Below are 20,705 nucleotides of genomic sequence, written 5' to 3'. Positions count from 1 at the left end.
CTCTCTAAGACACTTTCTCACAAAAACAAAAGCAATCTAATGTTCATGGTGGCAGGATTTATTTCAGGGCTGTTGTGTTAGATTGCATTAGTTGGATTTTTGTGTTTCAAATTACCTGGTAATGGTGACAACTGGGTGTATTTTGTCACTGAAATGTCTGTCAAATGATGGTGCTACAGTAGAGATATATACTACCATTCTTAAAGGAAAGCCCTGTTGTTAAAATAATGATCTTATGTGCATATTTGACTGCGTGAAACACTTACTCTGGTATCCAGTATACTGCTTCAAATGCAGCAGCATTTTTCAATTGCATTGGCTGCACCAAATTTGTTATCCTCATTCCTCCAACAGTCATCAATAATTTGAATACAAGACAACCTTTAACCTGTTTAAAGTTTGAGTAGGTATATTTGCCTTTCCCCTTTCTTCTAATCACAATTCAATTTGTAAACTAAAAGAACTGTTTGAAATGATAGGATTAAAGGTGATGAACATTCTTCAGCAGCATATGTGTTTGCTCAGTGAATTTAGGCACTGTTTTCTCTAATTTATCTCAGGGAGAACTGGCTTATACAACAGTCAACAGTCTAAAAATCCATGGGAAGAGAGTTTAGTTTGTTTGGTGATTACCTGGCAGATTTTGTGAATTTGGGTGAGAAGCAGGCGAGCTGTTTCCTCCTGCTTCCAGCCTAAATGCTAAGCTAAGTTAACCAAATGCTGGCTGTAGTCAAGTCAAGTCAGTTTTTTTTATATAGCCAAAAATCACAATCACATTAAGGCATTAATACAATATATAAAAAGGTGATAAATATATGTAATTTGCGACACATTGTTACATAGAGCCATGTACACTCAGTTACCAGTTTATTAGGTATACCTAGCTAAGACTGATGCCTTTATGGATGTAAATGAGAGGGTAAAATACTGTTTTGTTTATCAGCTTGACACCATTGTAAATGAGGATATGCCATGCTTTCGGATGGCGACTGACCCGACCTACAATCCCAAAGCGTAAGCATTTGACGAGTTAGGAAACCCAGTGTCAGTAACTATCTTACCAACAGGAGCTTTAAAGAAAAGGTTTGCTGAAAAATTGAAATTCAGTCATTATCTACTCACCCTCATGCTGATTGAAAGTCGGGTGATGTTTTGTAGTCCACAAAACATTTCTCGACAAAACATACAAAAACAACTGCAAAAAAACACAAAATGTCTTCATACATCTCGTCCACAGTAATCCAAGTCTCAAGAAGCCCTGAGATCCTAAATTGAATTTGAAAAGATGTTATTTCCACCCACTTAAGACGGTGTACATTTTAACGCTTTTAGCTTAGCAGCTACAGTGAAGAATCTGCTTAAAAAGAGTTTTAACAACGTCTTTTCAAATCAGTGTGGGATCTCAGGGCTTCTGGAGGCTTGGATAATGCCAGATGAGCTGCATGGAGCCATTTTATGTCCGTTTTTCCTTTTAAAACAAGCCTCCATCTACTTCAGTTGTTTAGGAGAATTCTTAAACTGTGAAGCTCCAGGAATGTTTTATAGACTACAAAACTTAACCTGACATGCCATCGGCATGGGGTTGAGTGGGTAATGACTGCATTTTCCTTTTTCCTTTAACACCTGAACAAAAAACCCTTGTGAAGGTAGGATTTATTGCAGGGATGTTTTAATAGACTCCTTTACTTAAACCTAGATGAAACAAATAAACTGTCAATTTTGGATGTAAAGTTGTGGAATTTTAAAGGCCGTCAAGAACAAATCTGAATGAGAGCGTGTGTAAATGTTAGTAATTAGCTAAGTGGTATTAAGGCGAGGTACAACAGAGTAGTGTTAACGTAGTGCAACAAAACAAGGGAGCAAGTAAATGTGTTATGGACAGATCAGAGATTACCCAAGATCCTGATGTTAACAGGTATTTCTCAAGATCTAGGTCACATATAATCAGAAGCTATTGGGTGCACCTGTGATGTTCTCCCTCAGCTGGCTGCAATCAGTCAGCTGGGAGACTTGTGTGTTTTCAGGGAGGCAACACCATCAGTTGGCGCTCTGCATTTTCTGTTTGGGTAAAAATCTGGGTGACTCCCACTTCACCTTTGGTTTTTGGGTCCAATGTTTTTCTGTTTGTCTATCATTTTGATAGAATTAGTGGGTGGCTGTGGGTTTTATTCCCACTGCCACCTTTTAGACACCAAGGGACCAGTTTGTTTGGACCCTTTTGTGTTTTGTGCAGTGCTTTGTTAGTTTCCCAACCTGTGACCCCTGTCCTTCAGGTTTTGTGTTCTGGGGAAACGTAACAATGGTGGTTACCTGGTAGATTTTGTGGATTTGGGTTAGAACCAGGCGAGCTGTTTCCTCCTGCTTCCGGCCTAAATGCTAAGCTAAGCTAACCAACTGCTGGCTGTAGTCAAGTCAAGTCAGTTTTATTTATATAGCCAAAAATCACAATCACATTAAGGCATGAATACAATATCTAAAAAAAGTGATAAATACATGTAAATTGCAACACATTGTTACATAGAGCCCCTTAAAATGAGGATCAATGTAGTGCAACAAAACAAGGGAGCAAGTAAATGTGACAGGCTTGAGTTAGGCCTTTATTTGGTAACGTTAATGAGACAGACCTTTCATCTCAGGTCACTTCGGCTCTCAATCATCACAATAAAACAGTCATTGTAACACAAATTAGTCACTAGTCACTCCTGTAATGCACCTCCCTTGGTTTCCTGATCTGTGATTGCTTAATCCTGTTTTTTTTGTTGTTGTTGTTTAATCATAAGAAAGAGTTTGTGTTTCCACTTTTCTTTCCCTCTTTATTACCTCTCAGGGGAATGTAGGGGTTTTTTTATAGGCCTCAGTGAGCTCTCCAAAAGCCTGTGTGTGCTCTAAACCTTCACTCTCTGTCTCCCCTCCCCCCACTCTCCCTTGTGTTATCACAGCCTTTACCTTACCTGGCTGTGTGTGTTGTGCAGACACACCCGGCCTACTCCATATCAACCAATCGCTGCTCCAAGACAGAGACACCAAGGAGGTGTACTTCCTGTGTTTCGTGAGAGAAGAAATGGGGCAAGAGAGAGGAGAGAGTTATGTACTTTCTTTTGCCAGGGGGGGTCCACACAGGCGATCACGTCGGTAGTACTGGGAAGGGAAAAGGACTGAAGTAGTGGACAGACTTCAGGTTGATTTATTGGAGATCTTCCTGTTCAGCAACAGCGACTGAGAGGACAAGACAGAGAGAAAGGAGGAGGGGAAAGATAAGTGTCAATCTGTTGAGACTTGTTTGGGAATTTGAGGAAGGAGGGGAGGTGGGGAGAGACAGAAGAGAGGCAGCAAGAGGGAAAAGCAAGGAGAGCTCAGGCGTAAACATTAAGTTTTTCACCAGAGTTGAAGTAGTGAGAAAAGTAGATAACGTTTGATTTATCTGAAGAAAAGGAGGACATTTGTTGTGTCACTTAGACAATGTGAAAACAGTGAATGAATTCTTGTGTGTTGTGCAATCCCATGCTTTTGAGCTGAGCTGCACCGGAGGGGGAGACCACTGATCTCCCCAGGAAACTACATTCAGGTGAGTTACTCTGCTATTTATTTATTTGTAAATGATTTTCAGATAAACACTTGTGTAAATGGCTTCTAGTTTGGACACAGATTTGGATCTAGCCTAGTTGTGGTTTACATGTTACATGCCGTGCCTATGTGTCACAGGGCTTGCTTTCTGAAAGCGTCTTTTGGTATGTGGTGCTTTGCAGGTCTGTGCTGCATTCTTAGTTAACAGTAAGAGGGTGTCACCTTTTCTGAAGCCTGTATCTTACCTTTCTACTGTAAAGTTATTATTCAACCAGACTGGATTAAAGTGTCACACTCTTTTTAGCTTCAATGTACAAGTGCAATTTTATGTGTGTGACAAAATAAAATAACAGAAAAAGTCTCAAAAGTAGCAGTAACATGAGTGACATACAGTTTTATACTCTACTGTGTGACATTAACTTAATATGTAAAGGTTTGCAGGGCCTCCTCTTTGACCTGTTGCTTAGCTTTTAAAGGGGCACTATGTATTTTTGGAAAGGAAATTCAAACTCAGAATTTTAACATTTACAATGTTAATTAGGTGATTATACAATCTCAGAAATATATTTTTTTCCATAACTGAATAAACAAGCTGTTCTCAGAGGAAAATAAAAGGTCCCCAGAACACTTTTTTGAAGCTAAAAATGTGGCAGGGTCCGCCGCATATCAAGTAAAACAGTATGAAAATATGTTGTCCTTTAAGGTCAGTTTGTTTATTCAGTCATGAAAACAAAGAGAGTTTGTTTATTTAGTTTGTTTAGAAATGAAAAAAAATCTGTCTTTTCTGGTTAAAATTTCTTCCCCAAAACTACGTAGTGCACCTTCAGTGTTTGTTTTCTAAACTGATTATGTGGGGTGTTACTGTCTTTTAGGTTCTCCAAATTATGATACAATGGGGACCAAAAGGCCCAGCTGCACCCTCTTCGACACATCTAACATAAACACATCTGACCGCAAACTTCAGCCAGGTGGAAGAATCTCCCGGGATCCAAGTCCACGGCCAGCAATGACTGCCCAGTCGGAGCGCGAGAGAGACGCCAAGCGGGAGGAAGACCGGAGAAGAGAAAGAGAAAATGAGAAAATGAGGGACAAAGCAAGATACAAAGATATGGACCCACGGGAAAGATACTACGAAAGGGACAGAGGTACTCTGCCGAGACCTAGAGAGGGAGAACGAGATTTGAGGGTGAGAGAGAGGAGGCAAGAAGATGACAGGAGCAGAAACGGGAGGCCGGTGTCGAATCTAGAGAAGCTGGCTGAGAGAGAGGTGGAGAGGGGCATGAAGAAAGGCGACACATTTCCTAGAATAAGAAAAAGCAGCCCATATGGCGACAGAAGAATGACTGGCACCGCTGAGATGGATGAAGTTAGGAGGCAGAGAAGAGTAGAGAACGATGAAAGAGAGAGGGCACGACAGAGAGAGTGGTACAGAGAGAGGGAGAGAGATGAGATCCGAAGCAGGGCAAAGGAAGAGGGGAAAAGACGACCTGCAGAAGAAGAGAAATCACGACAGAGGGAAAGATATCAGGAGCATGATGTTGGCTTTCAAGACAGAAGAGAAGTGGTTGATTCATGGGACAGAAGAGAGAGGGATGTGGATAGAAAGAGAGAAAAACTGAGGCCTAACATGGGGGAGAGGGAGGCCAGGGTGCATTCTGCGCAAAGGAGAAGAGACAGAGAGATCCACTCAGACAGGAAGGAGAGGGGAAAGAGGGACACCAGGAGTGAAGGAGACAGTGACGAGAGAGAGCTGAAGAAGGAGAGAGCGAAGGACAGAGAGAGGGAGGAGTTGACATATCAACACAGCAGAAGTGAGGGCGACAACGGGGGCAAAACAGAGAGGGAGAGAGATCGAGATAGGCAAGGATACAGGGAAGAGGACAAGCAGAGATACAGAGACAAGGAAAGAGAAAGAGAAGCAGATCGATCCAGGAGGAGGGGAGTGGAGAAAGATCGGGAGAGGTACAGGGAGGAGGAAAGGTGGAGGGAAAGTGTGAGAGACGTGAAGGATGACAGGAGAGAGGATGACAGAAACAGAGAGTACAAGCAGAAGAGAAGCAAGGAAAGAGATCCTAGGTGGGATGATTCAACAGGCAGAGGCAGCCGACCCCAGGGCGAGACAGCTCCTAGGGTGCCGCCGCGAGCCCAGAGCAGCGGAGAGTGGAGCACCACTGAAAGTGACAGAGATGTAGAAGAACAGAGAGCTGCTGAAAGAAGTCACAGGGAGAAAAAACGAAGTGAGAGACAAGAAAGAGACAGAGGAGACACGAGAGGTGGCGTGCCAGAGCAGAGGAGGATGTGGTTAGAGCCACAGAGGGGCAGGAATAGTAAAGAAGAGTTTGTAGACAGAGAGAGACAAACGAGGGGCAATGAGAGGAGGAGAGAAGTAGAGAGGAATATGGAGGCACAGGCTGAGTGGGGAAGGGAGGGGAGGAGAGTAAAAGAGGAACCAAATGAGAGGTACAGAGGAAGGCATGGAGGGAGAAGTGAGTGCAGGGGAGACATAGGGAGGGAGTCAGAGGGTGTGAGTGTAGATGGAGAGGAGGTGGGTGAAGCCTGGAGAGAAGTAGATAAAGGAGGAAAGGAACATCTGTCTGACAGCGATCGAAGGATAGAGGGAAGCCAGCGGAGGGATGCAGAGGGAGAGAACGTGACAGATAACACAGAGGAGAGTGACAGAGAGGAAGAGGGTGGGAGCGATTACTGGGTCCGCTCCGAGAGCGAAGGAGGAAGTGACACAGGGTGGAAGCAAGACAGGGACATAATGCTGTCAGGAGAGGACGGCTTTGTAACCGTGTCTAGCGGCGGAGATGAGGAGGACGAAAGAGAGGAGGATGAAGAGGAGGAGTTTACGGACTGTCAGGAGTTTTTGGAAGTTGCACGTGATAATGTCAAGTGGCGGGAGGCAGACGAGGAGAGGGAAGAGGAACGGACAAAGGGACAGGAGGAGATGGTTGAGGATGACGAACAGGGGAGGGAAAAAAATCCAAAGTACGTCTTCTGTGTGATTGGGCAAACGTTGCCCCGGTCAAAGAAGTCACCGTCACAAGATGAACGGACGATGGGAGTGGAAAGAGACAACCCAAACTTAGAAAATGATGACGCCACACTGCAACCTCAGGATGACCTGCATCCGACACAGAGTAGAGATGATGAATACCCGATCATCAACAACCAGGACATAGAGAGCAGGAGTGAGTGTAGCATGCCAAGAGAGGAAAGAGCAACTGAGGAGGATATCAGGATGAGGCCTAAAAAGGAGCACCCATATGCCGAAATAGGGCCGATAAACAGAGACTCACAGACTGAAAGACTCCTCACAGCGTGGAGAGAGAAAAATAATGAAGATGTGGAAAGAGAGAGGGAGCAACCTTCACCTTCACTCCCGACTAACCCCTACGCTGATGTCTTTTCTCAAGTGAATTTTGAACAAATTCAACCAATCTTGGATGGACTCAACACTGGCGCAATGAGCCCAGAGGAGGTGGAGGCCATTCGGATCCGACTGAGCGGGGCGTGGAGCATGTCCGATGAGCCCAAGCGACATTCCCAAGCCCCCCACCTTAAATGGGCCAAAAATGTGGTGCGGGAGATCCTTGGACGTTCTGAGGATCAGACTGTGGATGAACCAAATGTACAAGGAGACCAAAGGGTCAACCAGACAGCGATGGAGTACGAAGAACAACAAGAGGAGGTTGCACAAGAGCCTGGAGGGACGCCCGTTATTAAGTTGACAACGGATGAACAGCACTCAGATCCAGAGCTGGAGGAGGAGGAGCCGCTGGAGGAAGAGGGACTGAGAGGTATGGGGCAGAGCCAAGCCGACATGCATGCTGACCAGTTCTCAGCTATGCATGGTGACACACCAACACACACTCACGCTGACACACTGTTAGACACAGAAGGAAAGGAGGATCAGAGTATGGACAAAGAGAAGGAGCCCTCTGGTCTCCTTCAGTTAGAAGAGGCGGATATAGAGGTGAAAATTAGTGATCAGGTCGAATTATCAGAAAGGGAAAAAGAAGCGAGAGAGAGGAGAGAGAAGGAAGTGGAGATGTATTTATCTGTGAGCAACACGCTGTACAAGCCACGCAGCTGCCCCATTCTTAATTATGAGACTGAGTCTGCCTCCGGAGAGGGTGAGGGCCAGGAGGTGGAAGACAGAATGGTTGAAAGTGAAGAAGAGAGGCAGGGAGAGGAACCTGAGGAGAGGGTTGCTGCAGAGGAGGTGGGAGAGATGAAGGAGGGAGAGGGAACTGAGGTGGAAAGCAGAGAGGGAGAGGTGGCGGAAGAAAGTAAAGTAAAAGCGGGGACTCTGACGAGCACCTGCAGTTTCCGAGATTTGGGTCCTGAGGCTCGTATACGAAGAAGGGGAATCCGTAAAACAACTGAAAGAAGAAATGGAGTGCATGTAGAAGTGGAAGAAGCGGAAGGTGTTGGAAGGGATCGCAGGACCAGAATATTCTCTACAACAGGTAAAGAGTAATGGAGATGCTGCTCAAAATCAGCCTTGAGAAAGCCACATGATTACCTCTCCTTTGGCTTTCACCTGTAATTTCTGTCTTTCGATTTTTTTTTAATCATATAATCAGGTTGACATATTCCAGCTCCCACGTGGGAGGCCCCCTTTAAATGAAGTCAACTGTTGATTTCACACACAGACAATTTTAATCACAGACTATCTCCCACTCGTTTCCTCTTCATTTTCTGTCTGACAGTTTCTTGCATCATTTTGTTGTCACGTCAAACACACGAACCCAAAATCTAAGGCAGACATCTGGCAGTAGACCTAAGAGGTGCAGTTTCTGAACGCAGCACTTTGCCATACACTGGAAACTGCGTCACTGTGTTGTGGTTACAGGTAGTGGGCGGGGAGGAGCAGAGGTGGAGACTGGGAGGGGGGACAAGAAGCATGAGCTAAAAGGCTCGGGTTGATCCTGCTTTGAGACATAGCAAGAGAAACACGAGTTTTGGAAACACACTGATCCTTTCTGCAATGCAGGATTTTTAATTGAACTACCGTTATTTATTTTATTTATTACCTATTTATTTATTTTTTTGTTGTTTGTTTCTTTATTCATTCAAAAGTCCACTGCAGTGAATCAGAACAAGGTGCCCTGATAGGTATGCTGTTGTATAACATTTCGACGAACGGATACTTTTTTATTCCAGATGATGAAGATGATCGGAGCAAAAGCTGGGGAGAAGTAGAGCTGAGGTGAGTGAAACAATCACACACAACATGATACATTTGATGGTGAAGCAATATCACATGTTGACATACAGCAGTGGTCGGGATGTTTGACTGCATGTCCCTAATCTTAAAAACTGTTATGGTTTAACACTTTGTATGCTCAACAAAAATAATTTCCCTCAAACGTTGACTTTATGTACTTCAATAACATTAGTTCTGTGTAAAGTATGTAATTTAATGCAAAGTATTTCTATCAGGTTGTGTTGATGTGAATAAATTAAACAACTTTGCTTAAATTTTTAAATATGTGGTGAGATTTATGATGTTCATGTGTTTGACTTACATGGAAATTCTATATGCAATTTATGTAAGTGAAATACATAGTGTGTTTTAGGAAAATAATTTTTTGTGTGTAGGATGAAGATATTGAGTTCTGTAATGTCAGGACATGGAAATTTTTAATGGCAGCACAGTCCTGATTCTGTATATTCAGTGTAATTGTTACACACTAAAAAGACATTTCAGACAGTTACAGTCTGTACAGTCATTAATGTATGTTTTGTCTCTTTTTTCGCACTATAGGAATGTTTTGGAAACAATCGACAGACGAAAAAGGAACTCAAGGTTTTTCAGTGAGTATCTCTGATTCAGTTGTATTATAGTTTTGTATTCTTCATTAGTTTTTATTTCGTTTTTAATTTTTGTTTTCAATTCAGTTTAGTTTCAGTGAATTTCCGCAGTGGGTTTGCTTGTTTTACTTTGGTTTTATAGTTCAGAAATAATTTAAGTTTAGTTTTTAATTATTCCAGTATTAGTTTTAGTTGTTTTTTTCTTATTAGAATATGCAGGAATTTGTCAGGCAAGATTTAAGAGGTTCAGATGAGCTATTATAATACAAACACAACACTTTGTGAAGGTAATTGATCATGTAGACATCCCAGTCTGAATACACATATGCACCAATGCCTCATCATGCTTGTTCTGTAGACAAATTTGACCAACTTGACACAGTTTGAACTGTAGTGACGTCGCTGTGTTTTAACCTTGTTATTGCGTCATTCAGGTCATGCAACATAAAAGTATTAAATGAAATCTTTAAGCACAAAACCACTTCATTAATGCCTTTTTTTAAAAAAAAAAAAAAAAAAAAAATGTTATAGCATATAATTTCTTTTACAGCATAACTATTTTTTTATTTTATTTATCACTGCCAGTTTTGTTCAGATTGAATCATAAGATTGATAATTGGAAAAAGGCTGTGTGGGCAGCACAGTGACGCATCTTCAGATCATATCTTTTTCGGCCGTGGTTGGGGAAAGGCCTGACGCGGTTGAGCATTTCCTCTCAGCGTGTGTGATTAATCTCAGTGTTAATCCAGACCCACTAACTGTTTATCTCTTCCTCAGCAAATGCTGGCTCAGAGTTTAAATGAAATACACAAAGGAAATCTGTACAGTTTACTGTTGGCTCACACCATTAAAAAATTATAAAGTAAACAACCTAAAATGGCAGCGAATCTTGACCTATGATTCATATGGATATTGCGAGAAATGGTGCAGGAGGGTGTGTGAGTTGTTGCTGTGTATACGTGTGTCTGTGCAAGCCACAGACAGGTTTCTGCAAGTATTCATATCTCCTAACTCGAGGGAAAAACAGCTGCCACTTCGACTTTGCATTCCGACAAGTATGTGTAAAAGGAATGTCAAATGCAAACAAGTCCTCTTGGCTAACACTTCTTTCCTTTGCTTCCTGTATTTTTCAACCTTCTTTTCTGTTGCTCTCTCTTCTCCTCTGTCTGTCTTACTTCCTCTCTTTCTCCCAGATGCTGCCCAGCTCTACCAGCAGTACAGCGAGGCCGCCCAGAACTTTGAGATCCTGCGCCAGGCTCGCTCCGATGTCGTCTCCGTGTGCGAGGACTCCACCCCATCCCCTGCTCCTTCACCTCCTCCCGCCCGCAGACCCCTTCCTCCCTTACCTCCTGTCCGGCACCCCCATTCGTTGTCCCACACAGCCTCACTCACCAGTGTCAAAAGCTTGCCTCTCCCTGAGCCCCCCAAATGTGAAGGCAGGCCTACCTCCCCACGTCTGTCCATCTCTCTCACACAGTCGTCCACGCTGTGGAGGGAGCTGCCTGGAGTCAGGAACAGCACAGAGCTGGAGGAGCTCACAGAGGACCAGAGGCGACTACAGGAGGTAATACTGCACATATGAACGTCTAGTCACCATTTGGTGGTAGAAAAGACTTCACTTTCTGATCCCCCTGAATTTTCCTGAGACAGGAATGAACAGTTCCTTAATAAATGCTGGTAACTTTCCAGTGAATGAAACGCTGAGAGAGTGAGCTTTTATCACAATTCCTAATCTTACTCAAAACATGCATTCACACTTCTTTGGAAAGTTGCGGGCACAACATTCACACCTCAGTGAAATACATAATATTAAACAATTATAGAAACAGTGAGGTTTGTGCTTTGTTCTCTGGAAAGTTATTGGCATGACATTGCAGACAATTAAATGCATTATCTTTCACTTTTCCTTCTGCATAACATATCTGATGTTTATGAAATGAATAGTTTTCATGTAAACTTTTTCCAAAAAACTTTCATGGTTTACTGATTCAGCTCCTTGTGCTTATTTACCGTTGGACTGTTTTGAGTGTCATTTTACATCAGCATTGACTTCTGGGAAATGGCTCACATGAATCAGCTAGTCACCGTTATTGCCACACACCTCAAACCATAAAAACACAAGAAATCTTCTGACTTGCCACATCTCAGAATAACCCGACCAGTGATCCACATTTTATAGGCAGGCAGCGTGATTGCTTAAACATGTTGCATTTCTCTGGTACTGTAGGTGTTTCCTTGTAAACAGGCATGTGTCTGAGCTGGAATACTTCTTCTGATTGTGAAACTATCCTCCTCAATTAGTCACATCCTTGTCAAAATGCCCAGGTCTATAGAGAGTCAACAACTGACTCCTTATGAGCAATAATTTACTGTCTAGCTTTTGCTCGTGTCCAATATCTCTCGCATTTATTTATCATGTGTTTCTCTTTTTTTCCTTGTAGATAAGATTTGAGGTGGTAACCTCAGAGGCATCCTACTGCCGGAGTTTGGACATTGTTGTTGAACACTTTGTCAAGTCCAAACAGCTGGGGGCACTGTTGACCACACAGGACAGGAACTGGCTGTTTTCCCGGCTGGCAGATGTTCGTGCCATCAGTCACAGGTCAGACATGTTACACATTACTTAGAGCAAGTTGTGAATACAAAGTCTACATTCACATTTAGGTGTTTTAATCAAGTTAAATTGCATCTTTTAGATCTGACGTGGAACATACAAGAAGTGATTGTGTTGCAAACACGTGGGGAAATGAACCTAAAAGCCTTGTTGTGATTTTTGTTTTAGTTTTTTATCAAAACTGGAGGAGCAGGTGGAATCAGACATCATGGACTTTACTGTGTGTGATATCATCGCTCGGCACTGTCAGCGCTTCAAAATGGTTTATGTGCCCTACCTCACCAACCAGTCCTACCAGGACGCCACCTACCAGAGACTAATGTAAGACATTCTGTCAAGCTTTTCTGTGTTTCTGTCTTTCTTCTCAGATTTCAGGCAGTGAAATGACTTCTGGTTCATGAAAACTTCAATTGCACTTTCTCTTTTTCTTTCAGGAATGAGAATCAAGGCTTCAAGAGGATTGTGGAGAAATTAGAGAGGAGTTCTGTTTGTCAGAGGCTTCCACTTCGTTCCTTCCTTGTCCTTCCTTTCCAAAGGATCACAAGAATTAAGCTGCTGGTCCAGGTGTGTGTTGGTGTGTGGTTGTGGGTGTGGGTGTATGTGTGTGTAAGGCTGATGGCTCACAACATGTTCAATCCTGCACCTTTTATCTCACTATAACACACACACACTGTTTCTGTCCAGAACATTGTGAAGAGAACTACTCCTGGTACTGCGGAGGCGACTCAGGCCATCAAAGCTTTAAAACTTCTGGAGAAGGTACAGCAACATCCACCTTTCACTGTACAATAAAGCAGAATTGTAACATAATAATACTGCTTAATAATATCCTGGATGTCTTCATGGTGACTAACCTGTCTTTTGTTTAATTTCTCCCTCCATTAGCTGATTCAAGAGAGTAACGACAGCATCACTCAGATGAAAAGCATCGAGTCCCTGGTGTCGCTCAGTGCTAAGGTGGACTTTGAATGCAGGGTAAGTAATCAACTGATCACATCGTCATGACAGGAATATAACATGTCTGGTGCTTTAATCTATACAATCTTTCACCATGAAATATGGTTTAAATCACCAGAAAGTTAATAAGTCGACTTTGTTCTAAGATAATTTTGTCAAACTGTTTCTATTGTGAACAAAAATTAAATAAAGTGCTGACATGATTGTCTTTTTGTCTGTCTATTTTACAGACTCTTCCTCTGATCAGTCAGTCTCGGAGGCTGGTGCGAGAAGGGCCGGTCACTGAACTGATGGATTTCTCTCTAAAGGACACAGAGAGAAATATTTATATGCACCTATTCAATGACTACTTGCTACTTTCACTACAAAAAGAGTGAGTCCACAAACATGTTCTGTAATGTTAGAATAAATCATCCCTAGCTGGCATCTCTCTCATTACCGTTTCCTTCATCCTGTTTACCGTCATATCTTTACCATCAAGCTTATCACAGTCTTTCCTTCCGCCGTCTCATTTCTCTTTTGTGCTGTTTCCAGGGGAGGAAGGTTCACAGTAATCGACCACTCTCCTGTATCAGAGCTACGTGCAGAGAACTGCCGTGTCAAACTTCACTCCCTCCAGAAGAACCTGTTCCGGTTGCACATGTCACACAAAGCCCTGCTGCTACGGACTGACACACAGTAAGAGACTAAGTCAATGGCAGGGGAATGTCTTTGTCGGATGTTACGTCACTTGAAGCAGAATATACAAACATCTTTGCTTTTTCTCCCATCAGGAGTGATAAGCTACGTTGGATATCCGCTCTTTCCCGGCCACATCCTGAAATCGATTTTTCTGCTGCACAAGGTAAAGATTTTGTAAAAAGTTGTAGGTCATAAGCTGTCTGAAATCCCTGCCTAGCCCACTCATTCCGTACATCAGGCATTCCCAAACTTAAGAATGACACAGCCTAATTTGAAACTGGGAAATCTGAGACCCACCTGAAGGCAAAGCAATGCAAATTAATAATTCATCCACATACACATAACAGTTTGTAAACTTGCATATCTTTCAACACATTTTATTATATTTTCAAAACAAAAACTAAATTTAAAAACATTTTATCTATTTATTGTTAATGACCTCTCGTGGCTCACCTGCAGTTCCTTCACAGCCGTTCTAAATCCATCATCATTTTGCATCCTCACCCAAAGGTTCACTGTCACATGAAAGTAAATGAAAAAAAAAATGGTTGCATTCCATTTTAGAGATCTAGTGGCGGGGCCCTGCTAATGTCCATGCTGGCTCAGAAGGCTTGTAAAACGCACCATAAAGTTCCTTTACACATTTCTACATTTGAATGAGAAATGTAACGTTAATAGCATGCACACTACTTTTAGCTAAACATCCCACAATACAAGATTCATAGAGTTGAATGACACTACACCTGTCAGTGACTACTATTCATAACTGCTTTATATTGAGCAAACTACTGTGTGCTCGTTTTGTTGGGAATACATACATTTCCTGCATTACATAGTTTGTAATATGTACCTTCTCTTTTGTCCTTGCAGATTTTCCACAGATGCAGTGTATCCGAGCTTTTGTTGCCCAGCAGCCCGACGAGCTGTCGCTAGACAAAGCTGATGTCCTTCTAGTGCACCAACAAAGCAGTGACCGTAAGTCCCCTGCACTATTATTTCCATCATTCCCCTGCAGAAAGTGCAATTCGACCGTGTAATGTTTCAGTGATTGTAGAGCTTTCCTGAACCGGCATTGTTAGAGAATAGTTATTAAGTTACTTAATGTTGGATTCTTTTTTCTTCCAGATTGGGTAGAGGGGACCAGACTGTCTGACCGGCACCGTGGATGGGTGCCTGAGTCCCATTTGGAAACCATAACCAACTCTAGAGTCAGACAACGCAACCTGTCAGATGCCCTCAAACTGACAACGGCTACAGCTGCTGTCTGAGCGGGATGCTCAGAGTGGGACTCAAATGAGGGGCGTCCTGGCTGCGCCGTCAAGAATAAGAATCAGTTGTCTGCTTCAAACTGCTGGAAACAGTGCCATTGACATTCAGTGCTATAATATGGAATTGTTGAGAAGCGTGCAGCAACTGAAATGCTGTAAGAGTTCATCTCAATGTAGCATTAGGGCTCACTTGTTTCACTCGGTGGAACAATATGTGGCCTTTGAGCAATGCATGAACTGCTGAGGCCTGCCGGAAAAGCGTTAAGGTAGATGTGATCTATTAACTGTTATCTACAGTACATTACAAACATTGTGTGTACATTAATACATCAATGAACTGGTGTTTTAGATAAATAGTTTTAAAGGGGAAATCACCTTTTTCCGAGAAATGTTATTTTTTGAAAATGTATTATTATTTGTGTATATTGAACAGAATCTAATAGTTGAGTGAATGAAGCAATGTCTATTGAAAAGCTGACCCCTGCATGCAGGAGAGCTGATGGAAATCATATCGTCACACAGTGATAACATTTCATGGTGGAATAAAGACACTTTTGAACATATTCATGCCTTATTGAGAGTGAGTTGTGCCTTTTTTACTTCATCATAGAAGCAGTTTTGGTATGGAAATTTCTTACAGTTAAAGGGGAAAAAAACGAATTAAAAGGGGGGGGGGATCTCATGGAGTCATAAATCATAATTATGATATAAAAAAGTCGAAACCATGAGATAAAAACTCAAAATTTCTAGGTTATTTCTGACTTTTTATTTAATAATTTGGACTTTCATAATTATGAATTTTATCTCAAAATTTCTTATTGACAAGTGTGACTTTCCTTTCTTTTTTTGTCACTAATTATGACTTTTGAATCCCTCAGTTTCAACTTTTAATCCAATCGTTTGGACTTTTTTTCTGCATAATTCTGACTTTTTATATCATTCTGACTTTTATCTCAAAAATTTAACTTTCTAGTATGACTTTTTAATCTCTATTTTTGTACTTATTGTCTCATAATTATAGATTTTGTATCAACATTTTGACTTTGTATGTCATAATTATGACTTCTGATCTCATAATTACTACTTTTTGTTTCATAAATATTACTTTCTATTCGATAATTATGACTTTTGTAAATCTATTTATTTCGACTTTTAACTCATAATTATGACTTCTCACCTCAAAAACATTACTTACAGTGGGAATATTTTCATTTTTTATTCTTTTCTTTAACTGGCAGAAACTAGCTTCCATTGTTTTGGTCATTTATAAATATAACTGATAAAATTGCACTTTAGCGGCAGTGTGGTCCGTGCATGAAGTATAATGAATCTCCATTGTTTACGTTGTATAATGAAACATCCCATTTTTGGGTCCGTGCATGAAGTATAATGAATCTCCCTTGAACAGTAATGTGGTCACAGCAATTAACTGCTTTTCCTAGATGCTTCAAATATGATTTTATTTCTCCCAGGTCATCCAGTACAGAGCCATTGACAAAGAGTTTGCAGGTGGAGATCACCTTTCCTATGACAAGTGTAAAAGAAGTCAATATCATCACTATTTTTATTTTTTTTTAAAATAAAGTTTGAGTTTCATACGATTGCCTGTTTGTTCAATTTGTTCAATGAAATCAGAAGAAATTCAGTTAAGTGTGAAAATGTTCCAGTCTCACAGCAGGTCATACTGTTTTCCTAATTGCTTTTTTTATTTTAATAATGCCTTCACAAATTAATACATACACAGAGAAACAAACAAAACATTCAATGGGTGGTGAGCCTCATGTCTAATGGAGCTGGGGTTAAAAAACAAAAAACATTCTGTACTGCATACAACACCCTCTGTCCTTAGACCCTCGACTCGGATGAGGAAAAACTCCACGAAGAAAAAAGGGAGAAACCTCAGGAAGAGGTTAACCTTACTTTTTGTGTATGTCTTTCGACTGTGGGAGGAAGCCGGAGCACCCGGAGAGAACCCACAAGGGTTAAGGGTTAGGGCTCATTTTGATCAACTCTCTGCTGTAACTCTAAGTTTTTTGTCATTTCCTGTTTTAGCTTTTGTTTAAGTTTCCCCTGTCTTGTCTTGCTCTCTGACTGTTGTGCTCTGAGTTCATCTACCATGTTCACGAGCTTATTGATGGTAGATTGCCCCTCAAAGATGGTCTCATTGTTTTTTGCTATCTCTTCATGTCTCCCAGAGAGTAGGCGGTGTTCAGATTTCATTCTCTCATATTCTGTCTCCATAGTCTTGAGTTTAGCTCTGATATCTGCGTTCTCTTCCTTTTGCATCTTTATCTTGTTATATGCTCTCAAGAAGCGATCCTTCTCCTTTTTGATTGCCTTTTCAAGTCCGCTGCGAATTTCTGCTTCCTTCTGCTGCTGGTAGACAGCAGCCTCATAGTCCCTCTGGAGGTCACAGTTTTTTGTTCTCTCATCTCTGAGGTCAGAAGCACACTGGTTGACTGTCTGCTGCAGGGAGGAAAAATTGCTGGAGGAGGCCTCCAGATCCCTCTGAAGCTTCTCAATCACCTCCTTGTGCTTTTCATGTTCAGCTGTCATTTCAGTGATTGTGACTTCCAGCCTCTCATTTGTCAGCTGGAGCTCCTTTTGTGACTTCAATAGATCGGCCCCTTTTGCTCGCATTAACTGTTTTTCAGTGTGTTCCTTCTTAATGGCCTCCTCAGGTCTGCTGTCATTTTTCTTTGACATCATCTCTTCAAGTCTCTCATTTTCTGTCTCCATAGCCTTGAATGAAGCTTCGAGAATTGCGCTCCTTTCTTTGTGCCTTTGTACCTTATAATATGCTCTGGAGTAACGAGCCTTCTCCTTCTCAAGGGCCTCTTCAAGTCTGCTGCGAGCCTCTGCATCTTCCTGAAGCTGTTTTTCACAAAGCTGCCTCTTGTTTTCGGAAGCCTCAAGTTCATTTTGCAGACAACTGATTTCAGACGCCATTTGCTGGTTTGCAAACTCAAAGTCCTCTGCTTCCTTCTGCTGCTGGTTTAAAGCATCCTTCGAGGCACTCTGGAGTTTATCGTTTCTTGCTCTTTCTGCTTTGAGGTCAGAATTGCACCGGTTGATTGGCTCCTGCAGTGTGGAAGCAAACTTTTCATCGACTTCAAATTTGCTTCGGAGTATCTCATTAAGGGACTGCATGTGTTGAAGTGCATCGTATGTCGGTGGTCTTTCCACCTGCTGCTCATTAAAGGGAGCACAAGAGTCGTTGCCTCTGCTGGACACTGAGGGCTGCTGCTGGACTTTGTCCATCAGGGGGGAAAGTAGACATGGTTTTGATTGTTGGCAGGTTTTGATTGTCTTTCTAATTCTCTTCTCCTTCCTCGGAGACATCCCGGGTGGCAGGGGGGGAAGTTGTCCTTCTCTGTTCATCTTCTTATCTTGAAGAAATAACCGCACTGAAAATCTTGCTTCGATATAGCTGGGATAAAACCTGGCTTTGTTTATTCCTGAGCTGACTGCAACACTCGTAACACCTCTACTACTGTGATGTGTGTCTTATAGCAGTGATCAGAGGAATGGAAGGAATGGTCACAATCAATCAAAGAGCTTGCCAGCTTTAGAATCCAGATCAAAGCCCCAGTTCTCAATTTCAAACAATAACATTCTCTCCTGCTCTCCCATTGGTTTATAGCCATGCTAATAGTGTCGGTGTAATGTATCCAGTCACATAAAATCAAAACCATCGTCATGTCAAATGGGACATGTGAGAAAGTATGTTTTCATGCGATGTGACCCTTTAATTCATCTGCCAACCCTCAAGTCCTCAAAGGCTTCCCCACAATGCGTCTCCTGCATGGATGTCTTAGTATTATAATGAACAATAAAAGATGATTAATGGAAGATTTAACAAACAAGTCAATGCATCAATTAACTGCTTTTCCTAGATGCTTCAAATATAATTTTCTTCGCAATTTTGCTATTAATGCTATCAATTAGGGTGAACGACCAACTGATTCATCCTCAGTTAACGATCTTTGGCTGTGTCTCTGCTGGACACAACCGCTCCTGATCGACGCTTTGTCTTCACCACAACAAAACATTGTCATTATGTAAGTTTGAGGCTAACTAGCACAGTCGGGTTATTCAAGTTTTATCTGCTCAATTTGCGTTGTTAAAGCTTTAGTTTCAGCAGATTATTGTAGGAGTCCAAGGCGATGGAAAATAAGCTAGCCAAACAGCGTTGTAACTTTGCTAGCTTACTCGGAAAACATAGCTAAGCTAACTAACTAGCTAACCAAGCTAAAGTTGCTGTTGTGGTAACGTTAGACATCTTAAGTAACGTTACTATTTATTATCGGAATACTTGTACTTGACTTGAGTATTTCCATTTTCTGCGACATTATACTTCTACTCCAGTAAAATTCAGAGGGAAATATTGCTGTTTTTACTCCAATGCATTCATGTAATGCCTTTTATAAACAAATAAATGATCGTTATGATTAGACTTTATTGATCCTGGGGGGAAATACACAAGCCAAAGTATGTGAAATAATTAAACATTTACCCACCTTTATAAGCTAATCTATGAGTAATTTACACATTAATGCATGACTAATTATAATCTAATGTCATGTATCCCTATAATTAGTGAGTAAAAGCTAAAGCTACAATTAATACACTGTTCATCTGTGGATGTACAGTTGACACCATCAAAATAAAGAGGAAAGATGAACCTCGGCCATATATTTTCTTTATGCAGTCTTTATGTAAGACATCTGTTTTTAAACCTAACAAAATATTACCTTTTATTGCAGAGTTTCCAGAGGACCAGAGTAGAGAGCTTATGAGACCCTTGGAGAGGCAGATGTATGAAAACTGCCACCATAATCCCTGTACACAAAACCTCAGCCATCACAAGCCTGAATGATTACCCTCACATCGGTGATTATGAAAATGCTTCGACAGACTGGTACTGCCCCACACTAAGGCATGCATCCCTCATGACCTCGACCAACACCAATTTGCATACAGGACCAATAGATCCACTACACAGAAAACTGGCTGACAAACTACAAACACCTGGTCTGGGAGACCTTCTCTGCAGGTGGATTAAGGACTTCCTCACCAACAGCACCCAGTGCGTCAGGATCAGCCACCACACCTCCTCCAGCATCACTCAGCATGCACCGGCCTCCCCCAGGGCTGCGTCCTTAGTCCAGCAGGACACCTCGCACCCCGGACACTCCCTGTTCCCCATCCTCAACATCCGGCCAACAAGCTTCAAAACGCCCAACTTTTACTTTGAAGGCTGTTTCCGACACTCGACTTCCTTTTTCAATGTTCATTGTACAAGTTGGATAAAGGAACAAGCTGCATTACGCGTCTTACGACAGTGAAATAGGAAACACCCCCCAAAAATGGGATGTTTCATTATACAACGTTAACAATGGAGATTCATTATACTTCATGCACGGACCACCCAGTGTTGCACGTTCACTGCGTGAGTTTCGTGTAATCACCCAGATGTGTGTGCAGCAGCTGTTTACAGAACAAATAGTGCAGATAGTGGAAAAAAAGGCCCTCGCGTTAAACACGTAGGCTGACCAAGGCGCGACCAGAGGCGTGACCCCGCCGTGGCCTGGCCCACTTTACAAGAGCTGCTATTGGTTACATGTGCCATCAATCATAGAAAACTAGGCCACGACAAGTGAAGACGGACAGCAGTACTCATCCAATGAGCGCACTGAAACCCGGCCTTTTGCTTCCTCTGATTGGACAAATGCGTCTATCGGTCCACACTCTCGTCTCTGATTGGTTACAGATGTGGTGGGCGGGCGTTGCAGTAT

The 20,705-nt window shown here is 42.0% G+C and overlaps 1 protein-coding gene across 2 annotated transcripts; it reads left to right on the top strand.

Moving 5' to 3' along the window:
• Positions 1–3,477: 3,477 nt before the first annotated feature.
• Positions 3,478–15,470, top strand: arhgef5 (Rho guanine nucleotide exchange factor (GEF) 5). 2 transcript variants are annotated; one of them, XM_073485997.1, is made up of 15 exons: positions 3,478–3,565; positions 4,437–7,367; positions 8,737–8,782; positions 9,341–9,390; positions 10,581–10,951; positions 11,829–11,989; positions 12,170–12,322; positions 12,436–12,565; positions 12,686–12,760; positions 12,887–12,976; positions 13,189–13,331; positions 13,493–13,636; positions 13,732–13,802; positions 14,510–14,614; positions 14,765–15,470. In XM_073485997.1, exons 2-15 carry the CDS (start codon positions 4,457–4,459, stop codon positions 14,905–14,907), a joined length of 4,593 nt encoding a protein of 1,530 aa, XP_073342098.1. In that variant the 5' UTR covers positions 3,478–3,565; positions 4,437–4,456; the 3' UTR covers positions 14,908–15,470. The 2 variants fall into 2 exon arrangements, with proteins under 2 accessions (XP_073342098.1, XP_073342097.1); XM_073485996.1 differs by having other exon boundaries at positions 4,437–8,039.
• The last annotated feature ends 5,235 nt before the right edge of the window (positions 15,471–20,705 follow it).

The sequence above is a fragment of the Pagrus major genome, chromosome 17 (assembly GCF_040436345.1).
Source record: "Pagrus major chromosome 17, Pma_NU_1.0".
NCBI classification, from domain to species: domain Eukaryota; kingdom Metazoa; phylum Chordata; class Actinopteri; order Spariformes; family Sparidae; genus Pagrus; species Pagrus major.
Note: the sequence above shows the minus strand (reverse complement) of the source record. Positions and strands in the feature narration are given on the sequence as shown.